The sequence below is a fragment of the Triturus cristatus genome, chromosome 10 (genome assembly GCF_964204655.1).
Source record: "Triturus cristatus chromosome 10, aTriCri1.1, whole genome shotgun sequence".
Classification (NCBI taxonomy): Eukaryota; Metazoa; Chordata; class Amphibia; order Caudata; family Salamandridae; genus Triturus; species Triturus cristatus.
In genome coordinates, this window is record NC_140593.1 from 1,164,831,802 (window position 1) to 1,164,851,287 (window position 19,486).

The following is a 19,486-nucleotide window of genomic DNA, read 5'->3' on the forward strand; positions in this document are numbered from 1 at the left end:
AGATGAATGATTAGCAGCCAGTACACCAAACTCAAGAACAGTCCCTTAATTTTACCTAGACATCATTTAGACTGCAAGCTTTTTCTGGAGGCTTGTTCGAAAGACCTTAAGCCAATTTCTTACCTGAGTGAATTTTCCTCCCCAGTAGATCATGCTTTGGTTGATGATAAGTTGATGGCTTTGTTGCGCTTTAGCATCGTAAGTGCCCACTCTCTCCAAGCTGCTGGTGTTACTGGATGTCATGTGCCAATATAACAAGTCAAAGAAAGCTGGAGAGTTTCCATTTGCATCAAAGTATAGGTCTTTTCTAGCAATATTCCTTCTCCGGACAGACTTCACATAGTGCAGCATCTGCAGACATAATTCATTTATGAACAGAATACCCCAATAGTAGAAAGGAACCCCAATAATAGCAGGTAACCAAAACTCATTGTGGCCAAGGAATATGGATCAATATGTAGCAGCCACCTGAATAAGTTCATGGACTCCCTGTGTTAATTATAACTACAGTTATTCAGCCATATTGCATGTGGCTTCCATAATTTGACGCAATTAATTATGTGGATCCTAGTTTAGATTGTTATAGGGAGGGGACATTGGTACTTTATAGGAAAACCTTCACACACAGCAAAGAACATAAATAGAATGTGCCAGAGACGTTCTGTAAACGGGTGACATGGTGAGTTCATTACCTTTGAACCTTAGAGGACCAGGTAGGTCGGATTGATCGAACTACAAAGGACATGCTCTATGTGTCTAATAATGGAGGGAGGAGGTGCATTTTCTGTAATTTCTGAAGACAGTGATGTGGTAATTTGGTAACTGGTCAGCTATATATGATTTATGGAAAGGTCTTTAATGACTATGCGTGTTTTCATTGTGATTAGGTGTTACCAATTCCATCAAGTGTAAGATCCCTTGAACTACTGAAGGGTTTGGCATAATTAAATCTGATATTATTGGTCCTTTTATGAGGGTGTGTGAAGTGGACTACCACACCAATGTATGGTGATGCTGAAAGAGAGAAAATGCTGCAGACAGAAGAAATAGGTTAAAGAGAGCACAATTGATGTGTTTTCAGTTTGTTTTCAATTTCTTCCTAAAGGTACAATGATGGAGTGGAAGGTGAGTGTCCAGGGGCAGAGCTTTCCACAGCCAAGGAGCAAGTGCCGAATACAAGCATCCTCCCTGGTTAGAGCAATGAAACAGAGCTTTTGATTGGAACATCAAGAAGTATAATATGGGGAATAGATTTTCAGACTGGGTGTAAAATCATGGATTGATTTACGAATGATTATTGCCATATTTTATGAATGGAGTAAAGGAGAATTTGCTAAATATGCAATAGTGCTAGGCATCAAGGAGAAACTCCCACTGAATGAGGTAACTTAAATGTTTCCTGTCTGCAGTGTTCTGTGAAACATCCTACCCATTATCCTGATGTTTCCATGGCAAAGGATTTGTTGGCAGGTGGTGTTACTAATGCATGTAGAGTGAGATCTAATAACACACAGAGATATACATGAAATATGGTCCATCTTTGACCAAGCAAGGAATCTCACTGTAAGCTATGAGCTTCTGCGGGAAAAACGTTTGGAATCTGTGGGGACCCAACGTTTCCTACCACCTAGTATTCTCCCAAGTGTTCCTATAAAAATGGTGCCTCTCTTGTGTGGGTTAAGGCTATTGCCCACAACAATAAAAGGCCTCAAAACACAACATGGACACATTACATTTTTCAACAGAAAACAAAAACAATTTTTGCAAAGCATCTAGCTATAGATTATGATCCTTAGTTCAGCTGTCACTCAAGGAAACATAGCAAATGCGTACATTTTTTAAAACTAGACAACCGTGGAAATACAGGGTGACCTTGTTTGACTCTTAAAAGGTTTTCTTACCATGAAACCCTTGCAAACGTCAAATTTCACCTGAAATACACATATCTTCCTCACATTTCTGTGATGGAAAGTTCTGGAATCTGTGGGAGCCTCCAATTTCCTATCATTTCCCCAAATGTCACTTATGTGAGTAGGCCTAGTACCTGCAATAGGAAAATCTCCAAAACACAATGAAGAGAAATCAACATTTCCTGTCACAAAAAATTATCTGATTTGACAATGAGGGAGCAGTTTTGTTTTGTCCAGGCATCGATGACCATCCAGTAAAACCTATCAAACACAGACATTTCTGAACACTAAACACCCAGGGGAGTCCTAGGGTGGTATGCCTCACGGGGATCCCACAAGGTTTTCTTACCCACAGTACCCTGCAAACCTGAAGCTTTACCTAAATTTGCATATTTACCTTGCATTTCTGTGATGTTAACTTCCGAAATCAGCAGAAATCCACAAGATTATTACCACTCAGCATCCTCCCACTTGTCTCGATGAAAATGCTACCTCACTTGAGTGGTTGGGCTTGGAGAAGTGCACACGGCAGGCACAAATTGGCAGGGCAGAAACGTTGCTGGGGGTTACATGGGTGGGTCATGCTTGAGAGGACCCTCCCAACACATTTGCCTTTAAAAATAATCCCTGGTGTCTAGTGGGCCAGATGAGTGCTAGTCCATTAAAAGGGGGTGTTTTCCAGCTAAAAATTCCCTCCCTATTGGTCTAATGGGTATTCTGCTCACCTTCAGGGGCAGATTGGAGGAAAACATCCTTCCATCTGCCCCTGACGAGGTGCAGAAAGACAGCAGGTTTTTTGGGGGTAGGGGTGGGCTAGGCTTGATGTCTGGGTGGCCCGCCACACCCATTTATTCCCCTAAAAACTTCCCTGATGTCTAGTGGGCTTTCTGCCCCCAGATGGCAGATTGGAGGTAGCTACCTCCAATCTCCCCCATGGGAGGCAGTAGACTTTTGAGCCGGAAGAGGAGGCATAAGGTCATTGTAAGGGAGACACCCCCCCTCAAAAAATTGGCCCTGGGATCTAGTAGGTGGATCCCTGCTTGGTGATCACCCTCCTGTGGCAATTTCCAAAGAGAGATCCACTATGGAGTAGTACCATGGAAAAGGGAGAGTTCCCATTTTCCAATGACAACTCCCCTTCCAGATCAGTGCCGCTTGCAATTGCGCTCAGAGATCTTAGACTCTATTTCTACCTAAAAATCTAAACAATCATATATCTGGTTTCCCTTATAATATTTTTATTGTGTTGATGTCATTTTGTTGATTGAATTTTAATCTATTTTCCAAATACAATTTGGGATTTATATTTTTGGGTATTTTGACTTTTTGGTGCTGCATGAATACTTTACACTTTGCTCTAATGTAAGCTTTTCTGCTCAGTGCCATAGATACCGTGGGGTTGTGTTCAAGTTATTTATTTATTTAATTTGAATATTTTGTTTTAAATGGTACAAAAAAGGATTGTCATTTTTTGGATATATAATATATAGAAAATGGTATCTAACCAAAACATGCAAACCGTTATTCATGTAATGATACAGTTTGCTTGAGGTAAACACTGAACCCCCAAAGTCCGTATTTGATCTGTGCTTAGCAGAACTGCTGAATAAAGCATGTAGTTGATGAGTCAAATAGTGAACCCCAGGCTCTCAGACATTTGTGAGTGGAGTCAGCTCAATTTGCATAAAGTTCTTCTCTCTGTGGTGCCTTGACCCTTTTATCAACCCTATCTGAAAAAGTGGGGATCCCTTTGGTTTTCCAGGGTTGCAATATTATATATGTGCAACTACCACTGCAATATATTTGAGTTTTTGGAACTTATGGGCTGGTCCTTATAAGAGAGAATAACAGAATAAGTGAATACATAGATTGCATGAAATTTGTGTAGGAAACGTTTTTTCAAACAATCACAAATCAAGTTTCAAAAAATGATATAATCTATCACGCACCCAGATGATTTGGGACCAGTTAGCTTTGCTCAAACTGCTACGTCTGCAGCAGGAATCTGAGTTGCTTGGAAATATCTTATGCACCCGGGTGGAGGAATAGTAAATGAACCATTTCCTGAAAAATTGCATTTTATGATAGTTAACACTACTTGGTGCTGAAAAATGAGCTCATCAGCTTTTCTACAGATGGTTTCTCTAATATTTCTATCTTCTTCTTTTAGCCATCTATTGGAAATTTTACCAAAAATGTTAGACGTTTTGGCACCCACCAGTGTGTGCCTCCAGCCCGCTTCTTTAACATAAGTAGGATTTTCAAAATAATTCTGCACTAATTTCTCCTGTTCATATGTCGATGACGGTGATATATTTTTAAGAAACCATTGCAACAATTTTTAAGCAGATAGTGTTAATGTGGCTATCTCATCCCATGTTTCCTACATACAGATCTGATACCTTATGATACCCATTCATTTTCCACCTGGCAACTAAAGCCTGATCTAGATGTAAAAAAAAATGTGAAATTCTCTCCATTTAGCTATCCCAACCCTAATCTTTGTGAACAATGGTTTGTAGTTCAATCCATAGAAATATTCAATACTATTTGTGAGTCTAATACTCAGGTATCTTTTCGGTTCTCATTTAAACAACATTGAAGGTTCTGTAATAAACCATCTGGGATTCTGCTTCTGCACTGAAGTATCTTGGTTTTCAACTTAATCATTTTATATCTCCCTAAAACTTGAAATAACGGAAATTTTCCAAAAACCGTAGTTTGGCAGTCTTTGTATTATTCATAGTGTTTTTTTTTGCATGCCTGTTAAGTCATAAACAGCCCTGAGTAATTGATGTCTTCATAAACTTTCTGCTGAAATGCTGATTTGCTCGAGATGTACCTAAAATAATAATTTTTTTAAAAAATCCCTGGAGCGCTTTTTCAGCATTCTCAAAACACTCTCTGTTCTTATTGCGGGTATGTTGGATCAAAGAGTCATATGTAGTTCTGTCTGATTTTCCAAACTGAGCCTTTCTGTCCTATAGCCTTTTTTCATAAACGTTTCCATTAAAATAAAAATGTGTGATCTTAAAAGCTGTCCAGATCACATTAAACAAGGAAGAATTCAGATGTATTTAAAAAAAGAGCTTTGAAATATGTTTTTATTAAAAAACCCTGTTTTTAGTATAAAAGTCCTATGAAAACAATGTGCTGAGCGTATGGAAACCACATAATCGAAATACCATTAGGTAAAAATAACATGGAATAAATTTTACTGGATTTAGTAGTCAAGAAGAAATCTATGCGAATCACTGAAACATATATATTCTCTTCTTCAGGGAAATTGCGCTCTCCTGGAATCAATAGCCATATAAGCTTGCTTGTTTTGTGCTAAGATTGTTAAACTCTGAAGGTTAACTTGTTTCTTTTGTGGAGTAGTAATATCTATCAATCAATCCTAGGAGATTGAAAAAGACAAGATAACGGCTTGGGGTTATCTTCTTTTTGGAGCATAATAACTGACCAATGTAGTTCGTACGACGGCAATTGTACAGTTAACCCAGCACCATTGCCCCCCTTTATCGCTTTTCTATCTGTAATCTGAGGTGATAAATGGTGAGCGATAAAAATAGCAATTCCTTATGTGCTGCTTCTAAGGATGAGAAACACTTGAAACCTGCCCAGGCCTTAAATATCTGCAAATTGCTTACCTTAGTGGATGAGACATGGGTCTCTTCAAAAAGGATTATATAGGGATAACATATCATAACCCAATCATCAATGACCTTGGCATTTTGCCTAATATTTAACATATTGGCATTGAATGATAAAATATACAATATTCTAATATTAGAGTCCAAATATAGCATCATCGTAAACTTATATTTCTGTTTCCAGACCCCTACCCTCTTTTTAACAATTCTAAAAACCTTTCAATGGAAAATCTTGATTTCTAATCTCTTAAAGTGCATTGAGAAATGTAAAGAGGAAGTTCATAACAGTGCTTGCTAATAAAGTGCTGAGTAGAGATATACCAAGTCTAAATACCCCTAAGAACAGAGAATGCAGCATAGATGACAGCTTCATTTTGCATTTGTACCTTTTTTCCCTAATGTGAACTCCCTGTACCCCTCCATTACCCCAAGCTATGGACAGGGATCTGCCTTAGCACCCAACGGGCCCCATCTCTAAGCCAAAGGGATTCTGGCATCATGACAAGGACCTGGTTTTGCAGCCCCTGTGAATGATTTACCTCCAACACTCCCAGTGGAATTTCTTCTTCTCTCTCTCTTTAGCAACTATCAGCTATCTCATGATTATGTAACCTCGTTGAGCAATTACTAGAGCAGTTACTAATACTCACATCAACCCCCCATGTCTTTCAAATACAACTAACCAATTATAGCAATTGTGAGACCCCAGAAAGAGGAAGCATGCTGTTTATAACTATCAAACAATCAGGGATTCTTTTAAGCTCGCTACTGAGACACTGGGGGTGGGAGCAGCTCTGGTCAGTTGAAGAGCCAGTTCTTGAGGGACTTTCTGAAGATGTGCAGGGTGGGGGCACGTCTGATGGCGATCGAGGGCTCATTCCAAGTCTTGGCTGCGATGTAGGAGAAAGTTCTGCCACCCGTTCTTGCTCTACGGATATTCCTAAACTACCTATGCCTGCACACACTTTCAGGTGCTCTTGACCCTTTGTTGTATGGCTTTAGCAAAAACCAATTCCTTAATTCTTTCATTTTCAAAGTGAAATAATATTGTGCAAGGATATTGATCAGATGCTCGAAGGTGCACTAGAATTCAATGTGCCTGCACGATAGTCAAGTCATGGGAGGTATTTTGACAAAACTTTGAGTAAAAACTATCACGTTACAAAAATAACAAGTTTTTAATATTGTGATACACAAATATCGTGATGCAGAATTTTTGTTTACAAAAACAGATTTTTTTTAAGGTATATAATATTGTTGTAAAAAATATCGGTGTTGCTAATATTGTTTATTGTTTAAAAATATAGTTGCATATTTATGTATTTTAGTGTATACTTTAATTGTATGTGTTATAAATTATTTGTATAATTGTTGGTAATGTTTTTAAATATAGCTTTTTAGTTATTTTATATTTAATTCATGGTTAATTGTAATTTATAGTGTTGTAGCTGGTTGTGAGATTTCTAGGGATAATATGTGGGAAGTTCATTAATTACAATTAATTAAAATTATTTTTTTAATTAAAATTACATATTTATTTGATCATTAATAATGTAAATTGTTTAATTCATATATTTTGAAAGTTATGTTTTAGGTGTGGGTTGTTGGGGCTGTAGATGTAAAGGGTGGAAATTTAAGACAACTAAACAATTAGGTGCCGATTCCGATCCGTTAAAAAAATTTACCGTCCGACTCATATCCGTATTTTTTTACGTACGAATCGTACAACTACCGTACAAACTGCGAAGTACGATTCGTACGTGAAAAATACATACGAATTGCGTCGGGAAAATGGTCCGAGAGGGAGCCGTAAATTTTTACGTCCGAATAGCGTCGGGAAAAGTGTCCGATAGGGAGCCGGACATTTTTACGTGCAAATCGTAAAACAGAAGTCCGAGCGCGCAAGTACGATCCGTACCGCCCGTCCGAATACACAACCGCATGTAAAAGGCCCCGTACGGAGCAAACGCTGTAGCACACATGTACACGGGTAAACTTGTGTGAGTCGTACAGCCCCCCCTCACCCCGCACATGTCAGCACCGTACCCCCTTATGTCAGCACCGTACCCCCCTCCGCACCGTACCCCGACACCGTAGCACAGCCCCGCACCTGTACGCCCCGTACCCCAGGACCGTACCCCAGCCCGCCACCTGTACGCGCCGCACCCCAGGCCCGTCTTCCAGCCCCGTACCTGTACGTGCCGTCCCCCCACCCCGTAGGTACGCACCGTCCCCCCACCCCACCCCGTGTAGGTACGCTGGGGGTACGGCGCGTACCTACGGGGGTGGGGGGACGGCACGTACCTACAGGGGTGGGGGGACGGCGCGTACCTACGGGGGTGGGGTGGGGGGATGGTGCGTACCTATGGGGGTGGGGTGGGGGTATGGCGCGTACCTACACGGGTGGGTTGGGGGTACAGCGCGTACCTACGGGGGTGGGGTGGGGGTAAGGCGCATACCTACAGGGGTGGGGTGGGGGTACGGCGTCTACCTACAGAGGTGGTGCATACCTACGGGGGTGGGGGTACGGCGCGTACCTACGGGGGTGGGGGTACGGCACATACCTACAGGGGAGGGGGGACGGCGCGTACCTATGGGGGTGGGGTGGGGGTACGGCGCGTACCTACGGGGGTGGGTGGACGGCACCTACCTACGGGGGTGGGGGGATGGTGCGTACCTACGGGGGTGGGGGGATGGCGCGTACCTACAGGGGTGGGGTGGGGGTACGGCACGTACCTACGGGGGTGGGGGGACGGCGCGTACCTACGGGGATCGGGTGGGGGTACGGCGCATACCTACATGGGGTGGGGGGACGGCGCGTACCTACGGGGGTGGGGTGGGGGTACGGCACGTACCTATGGGGGTGGGGTGGGGGTACGGCACGTACCTATGGGGGTGGGGGGACATCGCATACCTACGGGGGTGGGGTGGGGGTATGGCGCATACCTACAGGGGTGGGGGTAGGGCGCGTACCTACACGGGGTGGGGGGACGGCGCGTACCTACGGGGGGGTGGGGGTACGGTGCGTACCTACAGGGGGGTGGGGGTACAGCACGTACCGGGCCCCCTTTTCCTCGTGCATCGCGGCGTACTTAGCTTTTCCGGCACTTTTTGGCTCCCGTAAAAATTTAGCCGTGCGGAGTTCTGTGGGTACAAATCGTACTTGCTGGGCCGTAAAACGCTGCCTGACTCTGTGCGGACGTCGCATACGCGCTGTCCAGGATCGGAATTGTATGTATTTTTTAGCCGCACGGTGTTTTTTACGATTCGTACGGAAATGATATTTCTGTACGAATCATACTTCCTGGTTTGTACGGTGGATTTCCCGGGTAAAGAGTCGTACGGAGAAAACGCTCCATACGACCATTTGTACCAGGTTTTACAGGAGCGGAATCGGCACCTTAATGATAAATTCTTAAATAATTAATAGTTGATGATTACATTATTATTAATTGTTTAATTGCTCATTGCCTGAATTTTGTAATTATATTTTTCAAGCTATATTTTAGGAGAGTTGTTAATGGGTTTGTAGGGGTAAAGAGTGGGAAGTTAATTAAAGAATAATTTATTCACAATAATTACTAATTTATGATTAATTATTTTTTTGATAATTAATCATGCAAAATGTGTAATGATCCTTTTTTTAAAGTTACATTTTAGGTGTGGTTTATTTAATTTATAGATGAATGGGGTGGGAAGTTAATTAATTAGTAATTAGTTACAAATTAATTATCAAATATTTTTTAAATATTTAATTTATTGATAATTGTGGAAATTCTTTAATAATATAATTGTTAATGTTATACATTGGCTGTGTTTTGCTGTCTTTATAGGAGAATAGGCTGTGAAGTTATTGAAGTAATAAGAAATAAAAAAATATGTATTCATTCATCATTTTTTAAAATGTATTACTTGATATGAAATTGTTATACTTTTTTATTTCAATTGCATTTTATGTGTCAGCTCTTATGTTTGTGAGGATATAGTGTGGTATTTTAATAAAATTAATAATATTAGCTTTAATTGCTAATAGTTTTTTAATGTAATAACTATGTAATTTTTGTATTAAGAATATTACATTATTTATTAATTATTAGAGTTGTTAAAATATGTTATTTGTTTGAAGTGCACTACTCTCTCTCTACTGCTGGACAGAGTGGAGTGGGAGCAGTACATTTTACCCCTCTGATGTCCAATGCTTTCCCTACTGTTGCATAAACTTTAGTGGGAATAATAAGTTTTACTCCTCCAGTGTCCAACTCCTGTTTTTCTGTTGCAGAGACTGGAGTGGGAATAGTACGTTACCCCTCCATTGTCCATCACTTTCCCTACTGTTGCACATACTGGAGTGGTAATAGTATATTTTATCCCTCTGTTGTCTAACCCTTTGTCTACTGTTACACAGACTGGAGTGGGAATAGTAAATGTGACCCCTTCGGTGGTCAACGCTTTCCCTATTGCATAGATTGGAGTGGGACAGCAAATGTTATCAGTTTTGAGTCCAACACTTTCCCTATTGCTGCACAGACTGGAATGGGAATTGAAAATGGTATCCCTCCTTTGCCCACCCCTTTTCATCTGTTGCACAGACTGGAGTAGGAATAGTAAATTGTATTCCTTCAAAGTCCAATGCTTTCCCTACTGTTGGAAATATTGAAGTGTGAATAGTAAATTTGACCTCTCAGTGTTCAATGCTTTCTCTACTGTTACATAGATCTGCCTTGGGAATAGTACACTTTCCCTCTTTGGTGTCCAATGCTTTCCGTACTGTTGCACAGACTGGAATGGATATAGTCAACTTTACCCCTCCGGAGGACAGCACTTTCGAACTGTTGTATACAATTCAGTAGAAAAAGTATATGTATTTTTCACAGATATTACTACTTTTTAACAGTGTTAAAATATATGTAATATTGTTTGTTAATTTATTTAAATTTCTAGTATTTTGTCTATGTACATATAATGAACTTTTATATATTGTTTAATTATTTTTGATAAATGTATTTTTTTCTTTTAATTTGCTATGTATTTTATATATATATACATGGTCTCAGTGTATACCTCCATTGTACATAAAGAGGGTCTAAGAGCCAGTGAATTTTTTCTAAGAACACATTCCTTGAGTCTTCTGAATCATACACAAATGCTTCTTTCTGTGATGTCATTTTGTTTAAACAACAAGGTTTTCATTTTTGATGGGCCATTTTACAGGCAGATCAGAGGTAGGGCCATAGGCACCTCATTCACACCAACATACTTGAATCTGACAATGAGATACTGGGAGGCAGAGTGTATATGGTTAGATGAGCTTGGAGAAGGTTGTCCTCTGGGTACGTTATATTGACAACCTGTTTTTGATAAGGGAGGAGAGTTTGAGGAATTGGAGTGTTTTCTAAAATCTTTGAACCACAACGCTCTTAAACTAAAATTCACACAGACCATCAGTGAGCAGGAAATTGAATATTTGGACACACAAATCTACATTGAGGATGGGAAGTTCTGAACGACCCTGTATAGTAAACCGACTGCCTATAACAGTATTTAGGCTGCTAACAGTGCACATCGCAAGGCTCTGAAATGGAGCGTGCCACATGGATAGTTTATAAGGACATGGAGTAACTGCTCGGAAGATGATGTATTTGAGGCACAGATCAACGAAATTTACAAGAGATTTTAAAGACAGGGTTATCCAGTGGCAGTAATGAATGATGCTAAAGTCAGAGTAAAGAAGCTAAAAAGAGAAAACCTACTGGTTCCAAAAATGTCAAAAAGAGTAGCTATTGAGCCAACAGTGTGAGATGGTGAGCTTTGTGACTGACTTCGATATATCAACTCGAGGTATTGAGGAGGCTCTGGCAAATAATTGGAAAATGATCAGAAATGATGAAGATCTTAGAACTCAGACCTCAGAATACATAAACATCACATACAGAAAAGCACCTTTACTTGGTAACCGTTTAACTCAGAGTTACTTCTGTGGATCGGAAAAAGGAGTGAATCTAAGGAATTGGCCTGGTACACCTGGCTTTATGAAATGTCATAAATGCAAGGCATGTAGATATGGTAAAAACCAGGTTGGATATTGAAACTTACACTGGCCAGAAGAAGAGAAGCAAGGAATGAATACTCTGTGAGACAACACATGTGGTGTACATTTTGAAATGCAGATGTGGAAAACAATATATTGACAGCACAGTAAACAATTTAAAATTGCAAATTTTACAACATATAAGAGCAGTAATTAATTGAAATGTTAAGTAAGTACTGTCAAAACACATCTGGAATTAACATGGTGGTAATCTAAACAACTTGACATTCTCTGACATTGAACACATTCCGTTGAGGATTAGAAGAGGAGAACGATAATTGATTCTGAGAAAGGCAGAGTCTAAATGGATTATATTAGTTGGAACAGAGATTCTGTGGGGCCTGAACAGTGATGCAGAACTATACACATTTTTGTAAAAGCTTCTTAAAAAGTAACTAAGGGTGCAATTATCAGAAAGACCTCAAAGTTAATTATCGATTTGAGAAAAAAACATATGTTAAATTGATTGAGATATTTATTGTAGGAGAGTAGGATCTGCTTCACATTGGTACCCCCACTTTTTGCTGGTGTTTCACTGTTTTTCGACTTTAGTCTGGCTAGGACCCTGCTATTCAGGGCCCCAGCCTAGCTGCTTCCTCTCTAAAATGGTTTCCATGTACATTAGGTACATTACTAATTGCATTCTGGAGTTCCTTATAAGCCCCTAGTATATGGTATACTATGTACCTAGGGCATAGGTACCTCAGAGGCCTACCAGGGGCTGAAGCATGTATTATGCCACCACTGGGAAGCACTCCAAAATGACACCACAGGTCTGCTACTGCAGCCTGGATAAGGTGGTACAAGCACCCCTTACTGAGATATAGGTTCACTATATCTCACCATATACTGCACATACAAATCTATCAGTCACCCCTATGCCAGGCCTTATCAATCCTGGAGGCAGGGTGCTTGGTTATATGTGAGGGGGTGCCAAGGCATGAGCTGAGCCCCTCTGCAGCCTTCCGAATCTCTTCTCCGGGGTTGTCAGTAGTGCAGCCTGACCATATACTCTTAAGTGCATTATATCTTAAACGGTTAATGCTAACTTTGGACTGGCTGCACGGAAACATGTTGTGTTTGGTGTCAAACACCTTGGAATCATACCCTACACCAGTAACTGGTGTGGGAGTTTGATCCCTTCCTTCTAGAGGGAGAGACATGACAGCAATGGTACACCAGGTAGAAACTTAACAGAGCCCTGGCATCACAAAATGGATGCCACAGCCACAGACACAAGTCTGACCTCCTACTGCTGACCGAAACTCCGGCAGGGGAGGCCTGGACAATAGGTTTCCTGTCACAGGGAGGTGTAACCACCTCCCAGACAGGATTGTGTGTATTGGGGCTGGGTGGGAGCACTCTCTGAGTGCTTTGAAGTCTTGCACTCGGGGCACACTTTGTGTCCCTGTGCATAGTCCAGCTCAAACCAGTTCAGCGGCTTCCAGCCCCTGCTCTGGCGTGAACCTGGACAATGGAAATGGGTATAGCCACCTCTCTTTCCAAACCCTCCCATAGGTGGGTCCCCAGAGTATGTCCAACCCCCTACCTTAGTATAAGTATGGGACCCCTGTCCTTAGGTCTTTAGATTACCCTGGATGAAACTCTGCAACATATATCCTGGACCTTCGACTTCCTGTTTTGACTAGAAGATGGAAGAAATCTCCCTTGGGGTCAAGGAGTGACTCCCCTGCTTGGCAGGCACCAACAAAGCATTTTGCCAGTCTGTATCCTCGGAGCTCCCGCAAGACTCCGAAGTAATTGCAGCCCAGGAAGAGGATTTCCAGACATCTCAGAGGCCGACCTGAGTCCCCAGCAAAGCTGAGACCCGCAGCCCTCGTGAGTAGCGTGGAAACGGGACTCCTGGTCACCGTGCATTTCTGCAAGTGCATTGACTTCTCATCGTCTCTTGAAGTCGTGCTTGGGCTAACTTGAATCCACCGAAGATTGTCGTTCTGGTCATTCCGAGTGACCCATGGGCTGCCATTTTGTGTTTCTCCTCGAGGTCCCTTCCCGATCTCTGGTCCGTTGACTGGCGGGTCCCTGAGGGGGTAACTTTGTATTTCCTTGGGCTTCCCTGGTTGCTCCAGACGTGCCCTGACTCCCAACTAAGTGGTGAGTCTTCCAAACACTGCAGCACTCGACATCCTTCGTGGGACAGCTCGAATCGAGCTCCTGGTCATCCTCGACGCCTCCTGGTCCTCGTGGCTGAAAAGTCAAGCATCACCTGAAATCACCCGACATCGGTGGGCATCTAGTGACCCAGACTGTTTCCCCTCTGCTTTCAGGTTCTTCTCATCTTCGATCCATGCTTGGATCTCTTCGGACACTTCGCATCTTCATGGCAGCAGCACTTCTTCGCCAGCTCCCATTGAAATCGACGACACGACTCGACACCAAAAGACACCTATGCACCCGGCTTCCCTGTGTGCGGTAACATGAATACTCCGGTGCTCCCGTGGGTTCTAGCCCTAGAACTTCCTAATGCCAAAAGGGTTTGGTCCTGACTCATTTCTAAGTGTCCCTAATCTTTAAAAATCTAACCACGACTTTCCCCATAGAAGCTAACGGGAGGTCACGGCTGTGTTCTCACACTGCACACGGCCCCTGTGTCACTACTTTGGGTGGTTCCTTGGGGTCCCAGCGATTCTACAGGCTCTAGGCCTTGTGTCTAGTTAAGTTGTGGTTCTTATACCACTATTTTAGTATATGGTTTGGCTCGCCCCTAGGGCCTGACGTGTATTTGTGCTATTTTACTGTGATTATTGAAGTGTAACTTATGTGTTTTGACCTCTAGCCTCATAAAGAGACTAGGAGGGTGTGTTTAGTAATAAATGCATATATTTTATATATATACCTGGTGTGGATATCTTTCATTTAGTGCCTCAAGAGATTATAGACTGGTAAAACAAGCAGCTTTACATTCCTTCAAGACTTAGCCTGAAGGCTGCTCTCCATAGCTACCACTAGGATAGCTTTCAATAAAGGTTGTCTTTACCCTCTAACCGATAAGGGTTTGTTTGGACTGATACAAGGTGCCCACTAGAACTAGTGGACAGCATATATCAGGCCAACTTCTCACAGCATTGTTTTATTTTTTTGGTTATATTCCAAGCTTAGCCGTTAAGTCTTGCTTCATTCTTGGTTCCAAACACCAACACACCATATACTTGGGCGCAGCCCTTCGCCCCATGTGGCACACCACCTTGATTCACGGGGTATAGGTTTTTCATCATCCCTGTTACCCCCCGGCCTCTTTCTCGTCACAATACACGTTTGTTCATCAAGCTTGTAGTATTGATGTTCACACATGCCTACACACTAGTGGTGCAGGATTTGCATTTCCCTTTTTTTTGTGTGGCGCATGGTCTTTTCTTTTCCCTTTTTCAGTAACATCCTGTGAATACTTATGTTTGTATTTCACTAATATGTTGTTGTTATGGCGCTTTGTAAGTGGTGCATCACCCTCTGTTTTTAGGCAGCTATCTCTGTTAGGTCACTCAAAGGTCGCGCATTATTTTATCTAATAGGCTTACAGTGTTGACTGCCATCTCGTGCCATCAATTTGTTTATAGTGGAGCAGGCTTTGCAATTTCTACTTTCGCGGCATATTATATTATTTTATTTTATCTTTCTTTGCATTTTTGATTTATTATCCTGTGAGTGGTGATGGATTTATTTCACCCGTTTATTGTCTCTATGGGCGCTTTCATGATGGGGCCGCATCAGCTGTTACACACGCGTTTAAGCAGTCTTTTTGAGTTACGTCATTCCAGGGCCACGCCAACCAGGGGCCTGCCTAAGTACAAAGACAGGCTCGGACAGGGCCGCAGGGAGAAGCGCAGGTCATGCTGTGGAATGCGGATATCGCACGCACTCCACCAGCTTCCCTGTGCTGCAAGCCGTCTTTCCTGCTGTTGCCTCGCCCATTATTTTAACAAGCATTTACAATGCAATAGATCTCGCATTTATTGGAGTTGGAGCTATTGACATTGTAAATGGCAATGTTTTTAGGTATGTTTTTTATGTGGAGTGATAATTTAAAGAAAAAAGTGCATACTGTACCATACTATAAGCTTCCATAGCAACTGCACAGAAAAGCTAAGGCTATGTTAACGTAAAGGGGTGTAAATGGATGAATACAAATATGAAAAAAGAATCTTAAAATGCAAGATGGAATGTATAGATGGTGTGCATGCAGCACCCCCACCTCCAGCGCCTTCGGGGCCAGGGTAGGTGCAGCACCACCACCTCCAGCATCTTGGGGGCCAGGGTAGGTGCAGCACCCCCACCCCCAGTGCCTTGGGGGCCAGTGTAGGTGCAGCACTCCACCCCCACTGCCTTGAGGCCAGGGTAGGCGCAGCACCCCCACCTCCAGCGCCTTGTGGGCCACGGTAGGTGCAGCACCCCCACTTCCAGTGCCTTGGGTGCCAGGGTAGGTGCAGCACCCCTGCCTGCAGCACCTTGGGGGACAGGGTAGGTGCAGCACCCCCACTTGCAGCACCTTGGCTGCCAGGGTAGGTGCAGCACCCCCGCCTCCTGCGCCTTGGGTGCTAGGGTAGGCGCTGCAGAGCAGTGATGGATGGATTGGGGCGTGCTGTATTGTCCCTGGGCATACCGAGGCTGGGGTGGGGAGCAGTGACGGGGAGGGAAAGGGGAGGGCCGCTGTCCCTGGGGAGGGAGAGGCTGTGGTGGGGAGCAGTGACAGGGAGGCTGGTTGAGGTAGTGGGGTGACCGGAGATGGACTAGGGGACGGTCGCTGTCCCTGGGGAGGAAGAGGCGGCAGGAGGAGTGAGTGGGAGGGAGTGACTGAGGAGGCTAGCTGAGGATGTGGGAGGAAAGCGCATTCCTTGCCTGGACCAGGGAAGAGCCGGGGTCCTGCCGAAGCCAACAGGCACACAATGCAGCTGGCTGGCACACACACACCATACCTTGCACACACGCTGACTCATGCTTACATACACTCTGACACTCACACACAACTTGTACACACGCTGACACTCTCCCACACACAACATGCTGACACATGCACACCATAACTTGCGCACACATTGGCACACTCATGCACACACTCATACTTCCACACACACACAACTTGCACACTTGCACACACACACACCATAACTTGTGCACACACTGACTCGTGCTTATATGCATGCTGACACACACAACTTACAGACACACACACAACTTGCACACAGGCGACACTCACACCCACCACTTAATCACATGCTGATACACTCATGCACACACCCATACTTGCACACAAGCTAACTTATGCTCACAAATACACACACACCGACACGCTCATGCATGCACCCACAACTTCACACACACTGACTCATGCTTACACATACGCTGACAAACCAACATTTTGCACACACACGGACTCATGGAGGGCACACGAACTACTTACTGCTTTACGTGCTAACACTTTGAAGTAATGAAAGCAGCGATCAATAAAACAGCAGCACTGTCCATAGGTGGAAGCACAAGGAGAGCTCGATAGCCAATGATAAATCAGCGCCAGGATTGCTGAACAATTAAACATGAAATAAAATACAATTGTATGTGTTAAGTAAGAGAAGCAGCCATGACGAGTTTGTGTTCTGCTCACAAGAGGCGCCTGGTTCTCTGTGAAGGCAGCAAGTGTTTTAATAAGTACACATGGTAAAATAAATAAGTTAGCACAGGCGGGCTTGCAAAGGGAAGCTCTTGTACACCCATGCATTATTGATAGATTCCGTCTCCAGGATCTTGCACTGGGGATAGTGGGTGTGAGATGAGGCCGAGATGCGGAGCCTAGCCGGATAAGCCGCTGCTTGGAACGGACACCGAGCATAAATAAACACAGGCAAAGCAGCCAGCTAGCGCCATAACTGAGCGATTACACCTCAGGATGCGACCTTCCAAAGGAGGCGCATTTACATAAACGCGACTCATTACACTCAAGGTACCGCCTCGGCTGCTTTTTCACACTTATTCCACATAAAGAGCTTGTATTCTGGCTGCGCTTCAGCGCGGACCACGGAAAAACACAGTGTGTCTGCTGAAATCCGCCGTCGGCAGAAGTGGCAAAGACTTGTTTTAGCAAACCAGTTTTCATGGCCCGGTTCACGTACCAAAAAGAGGCGACCAGTCCGCGGGCCTAATGGGTGGAGCACAGATCAGTAGTTTGCCAAATGTGTTGCATTGTTGAGCGTACTAAAAAAGAACAAGCTGTCGCCGTTACGCACTCAGCAGTGTGTTTATTTTCGCATCGCGCTTTCACTGTAAGTGAAAGTGAAAGCGCAATGTTAAAACAAGCATCGATCTCTTGTCTTTATGGGGCCATGTGTTTCTAATTAGAAACACATGGCCCCATAAAGATAAGAAAGTGCTTTGCGACAGCAGCAAAGCAGGCCACCGAGTCCGGATCGAAAAAGGGCATGAACCCAAAACCCTCATTTCCAATGGCAGGCCACCGTTTAGCATAAACGGTGATGCCAGCCAATGGAAATGAGGGGCAGGGCTTCAAACCCTCTTCTGAAAGTCCTCCTTAACAATAAATCTTGCCGAGCGAGCAGCGCATGCGCTGCCACTCTAGGCAAGACCTAAAAAGGATGCTTTCGGGCCGGTCATTTGATTCTGAAACCGGGTCGAAGAGAGGACTACTTACGCAAACATCACAGGTATCTGACACTGCCCTGTCGGTTGCTTTGTTTGTAGCTTGCACTTGCGAATCACTTAGGGCCTTTATTTTATTATATTTTATCCCAGCAGTGGAGGTATATTTTGAAACTTACTTCGGCTTAGAGTGCCGTATTTATTCTTACATGGGTTTGTGTCCCCCACGCTTGCACTTTTCCTAGCAGCCTGAAGGTGCGACACACTTTGTTTTTAAAGCTTGTGGGCATGGATACATATGGTTTTGCATCAGCATTCCACATCCCTCATCATACGCTTACCAAGGCTGCTTCATACATACTGTCATGTCACAGGACACTATGATTTACTCTGACCATCGCGGAGCCTTTCTGTGCTCGCAATTACATGGTCAGAGAGATTAGGAGGACGGGCTGGTAGGCGTACGGCTTCCCCCCACCCAGCCGCACCAATGTGTGCAACTTATATGAAATAACTGACCCTGCATTGGCAACATTTATAGATTGATGCAGTGTCGGCCGGGGAACGGTGAGGATTGCTGGAGCCACTCGGAGCCTGGGAGAGCGGCTCTGACGTGGGAGAGAGATGCGGAGAAGCTACAACGCTCATGGGAGTCGCAAGTCATTTCCCATTGGGGCAGAGGCGGCACAAGCTGTTTGGATGATGGAAAGGGTGAAGACGCTCGAAAGGGCAGTGTAAAGACAGCGCTGGATGTAAGCTGCACTGTAGCTTCCCAGTATATAAATAAAGGTCAGTGGAGCTGCATAAGAGGAAAAGGAGGTTTGCAAATTCAGCAGAGTGCTTCTATGGAGAAGAGTATATCGTCGCTGGCAAAATCAGGCATCCTCCCAGATAAGATTTCCAGGTATACCCTGCGTACCCGTGCTGTCGGGAAATTGGTTGGGGTAAGTTCTGATTTACAATTACAATCAGTCTCAGAGGTCCAAGGTAAGACAGCCTAGCCCCAACATAACTGGTAAGATGAGGGAAGTCAGTAATGCAATTGGGAAAGAGCCCTCGTGGGAGGAGACAAAAATCTCCCCCCCAGGTCAGGGTCACTCCCTCCCTCAAAATATTTTATAAATTCTTGACCCATACAACAACAATAGGGGTATCCAGTGGAAATTCAGCGACTATGTCTCAAAGGGAGACTGAGATTGGAAAGGTCCATTATGTTCCAGCAGAGG

At 43.7% G+C, this 19,486-nt stretch overlaps 1 protein-coding gene across 1 annotated transcript in view; it reads right to left on the bottom strand.

The window, feature by feature from the left end:
- LOC146796853 (extracellular calcium-sensing receptor-like) overlaps positions 1-19,486 on the bottom strand; it is a 99,954-nt gene that overhangs the window by 38,313 nt on the left and 42,155 nt on the right. Inside the window, exon 4 of the mRNA XM_085631390.1 lies at positions 124-351. Within this exon, the coding sequence (XP_085487516.1) occupies positions 124-351 (228 nt within the window). The remainder of the gene's footprint in view (positions 1-123; positions 352-19,486) is intronic.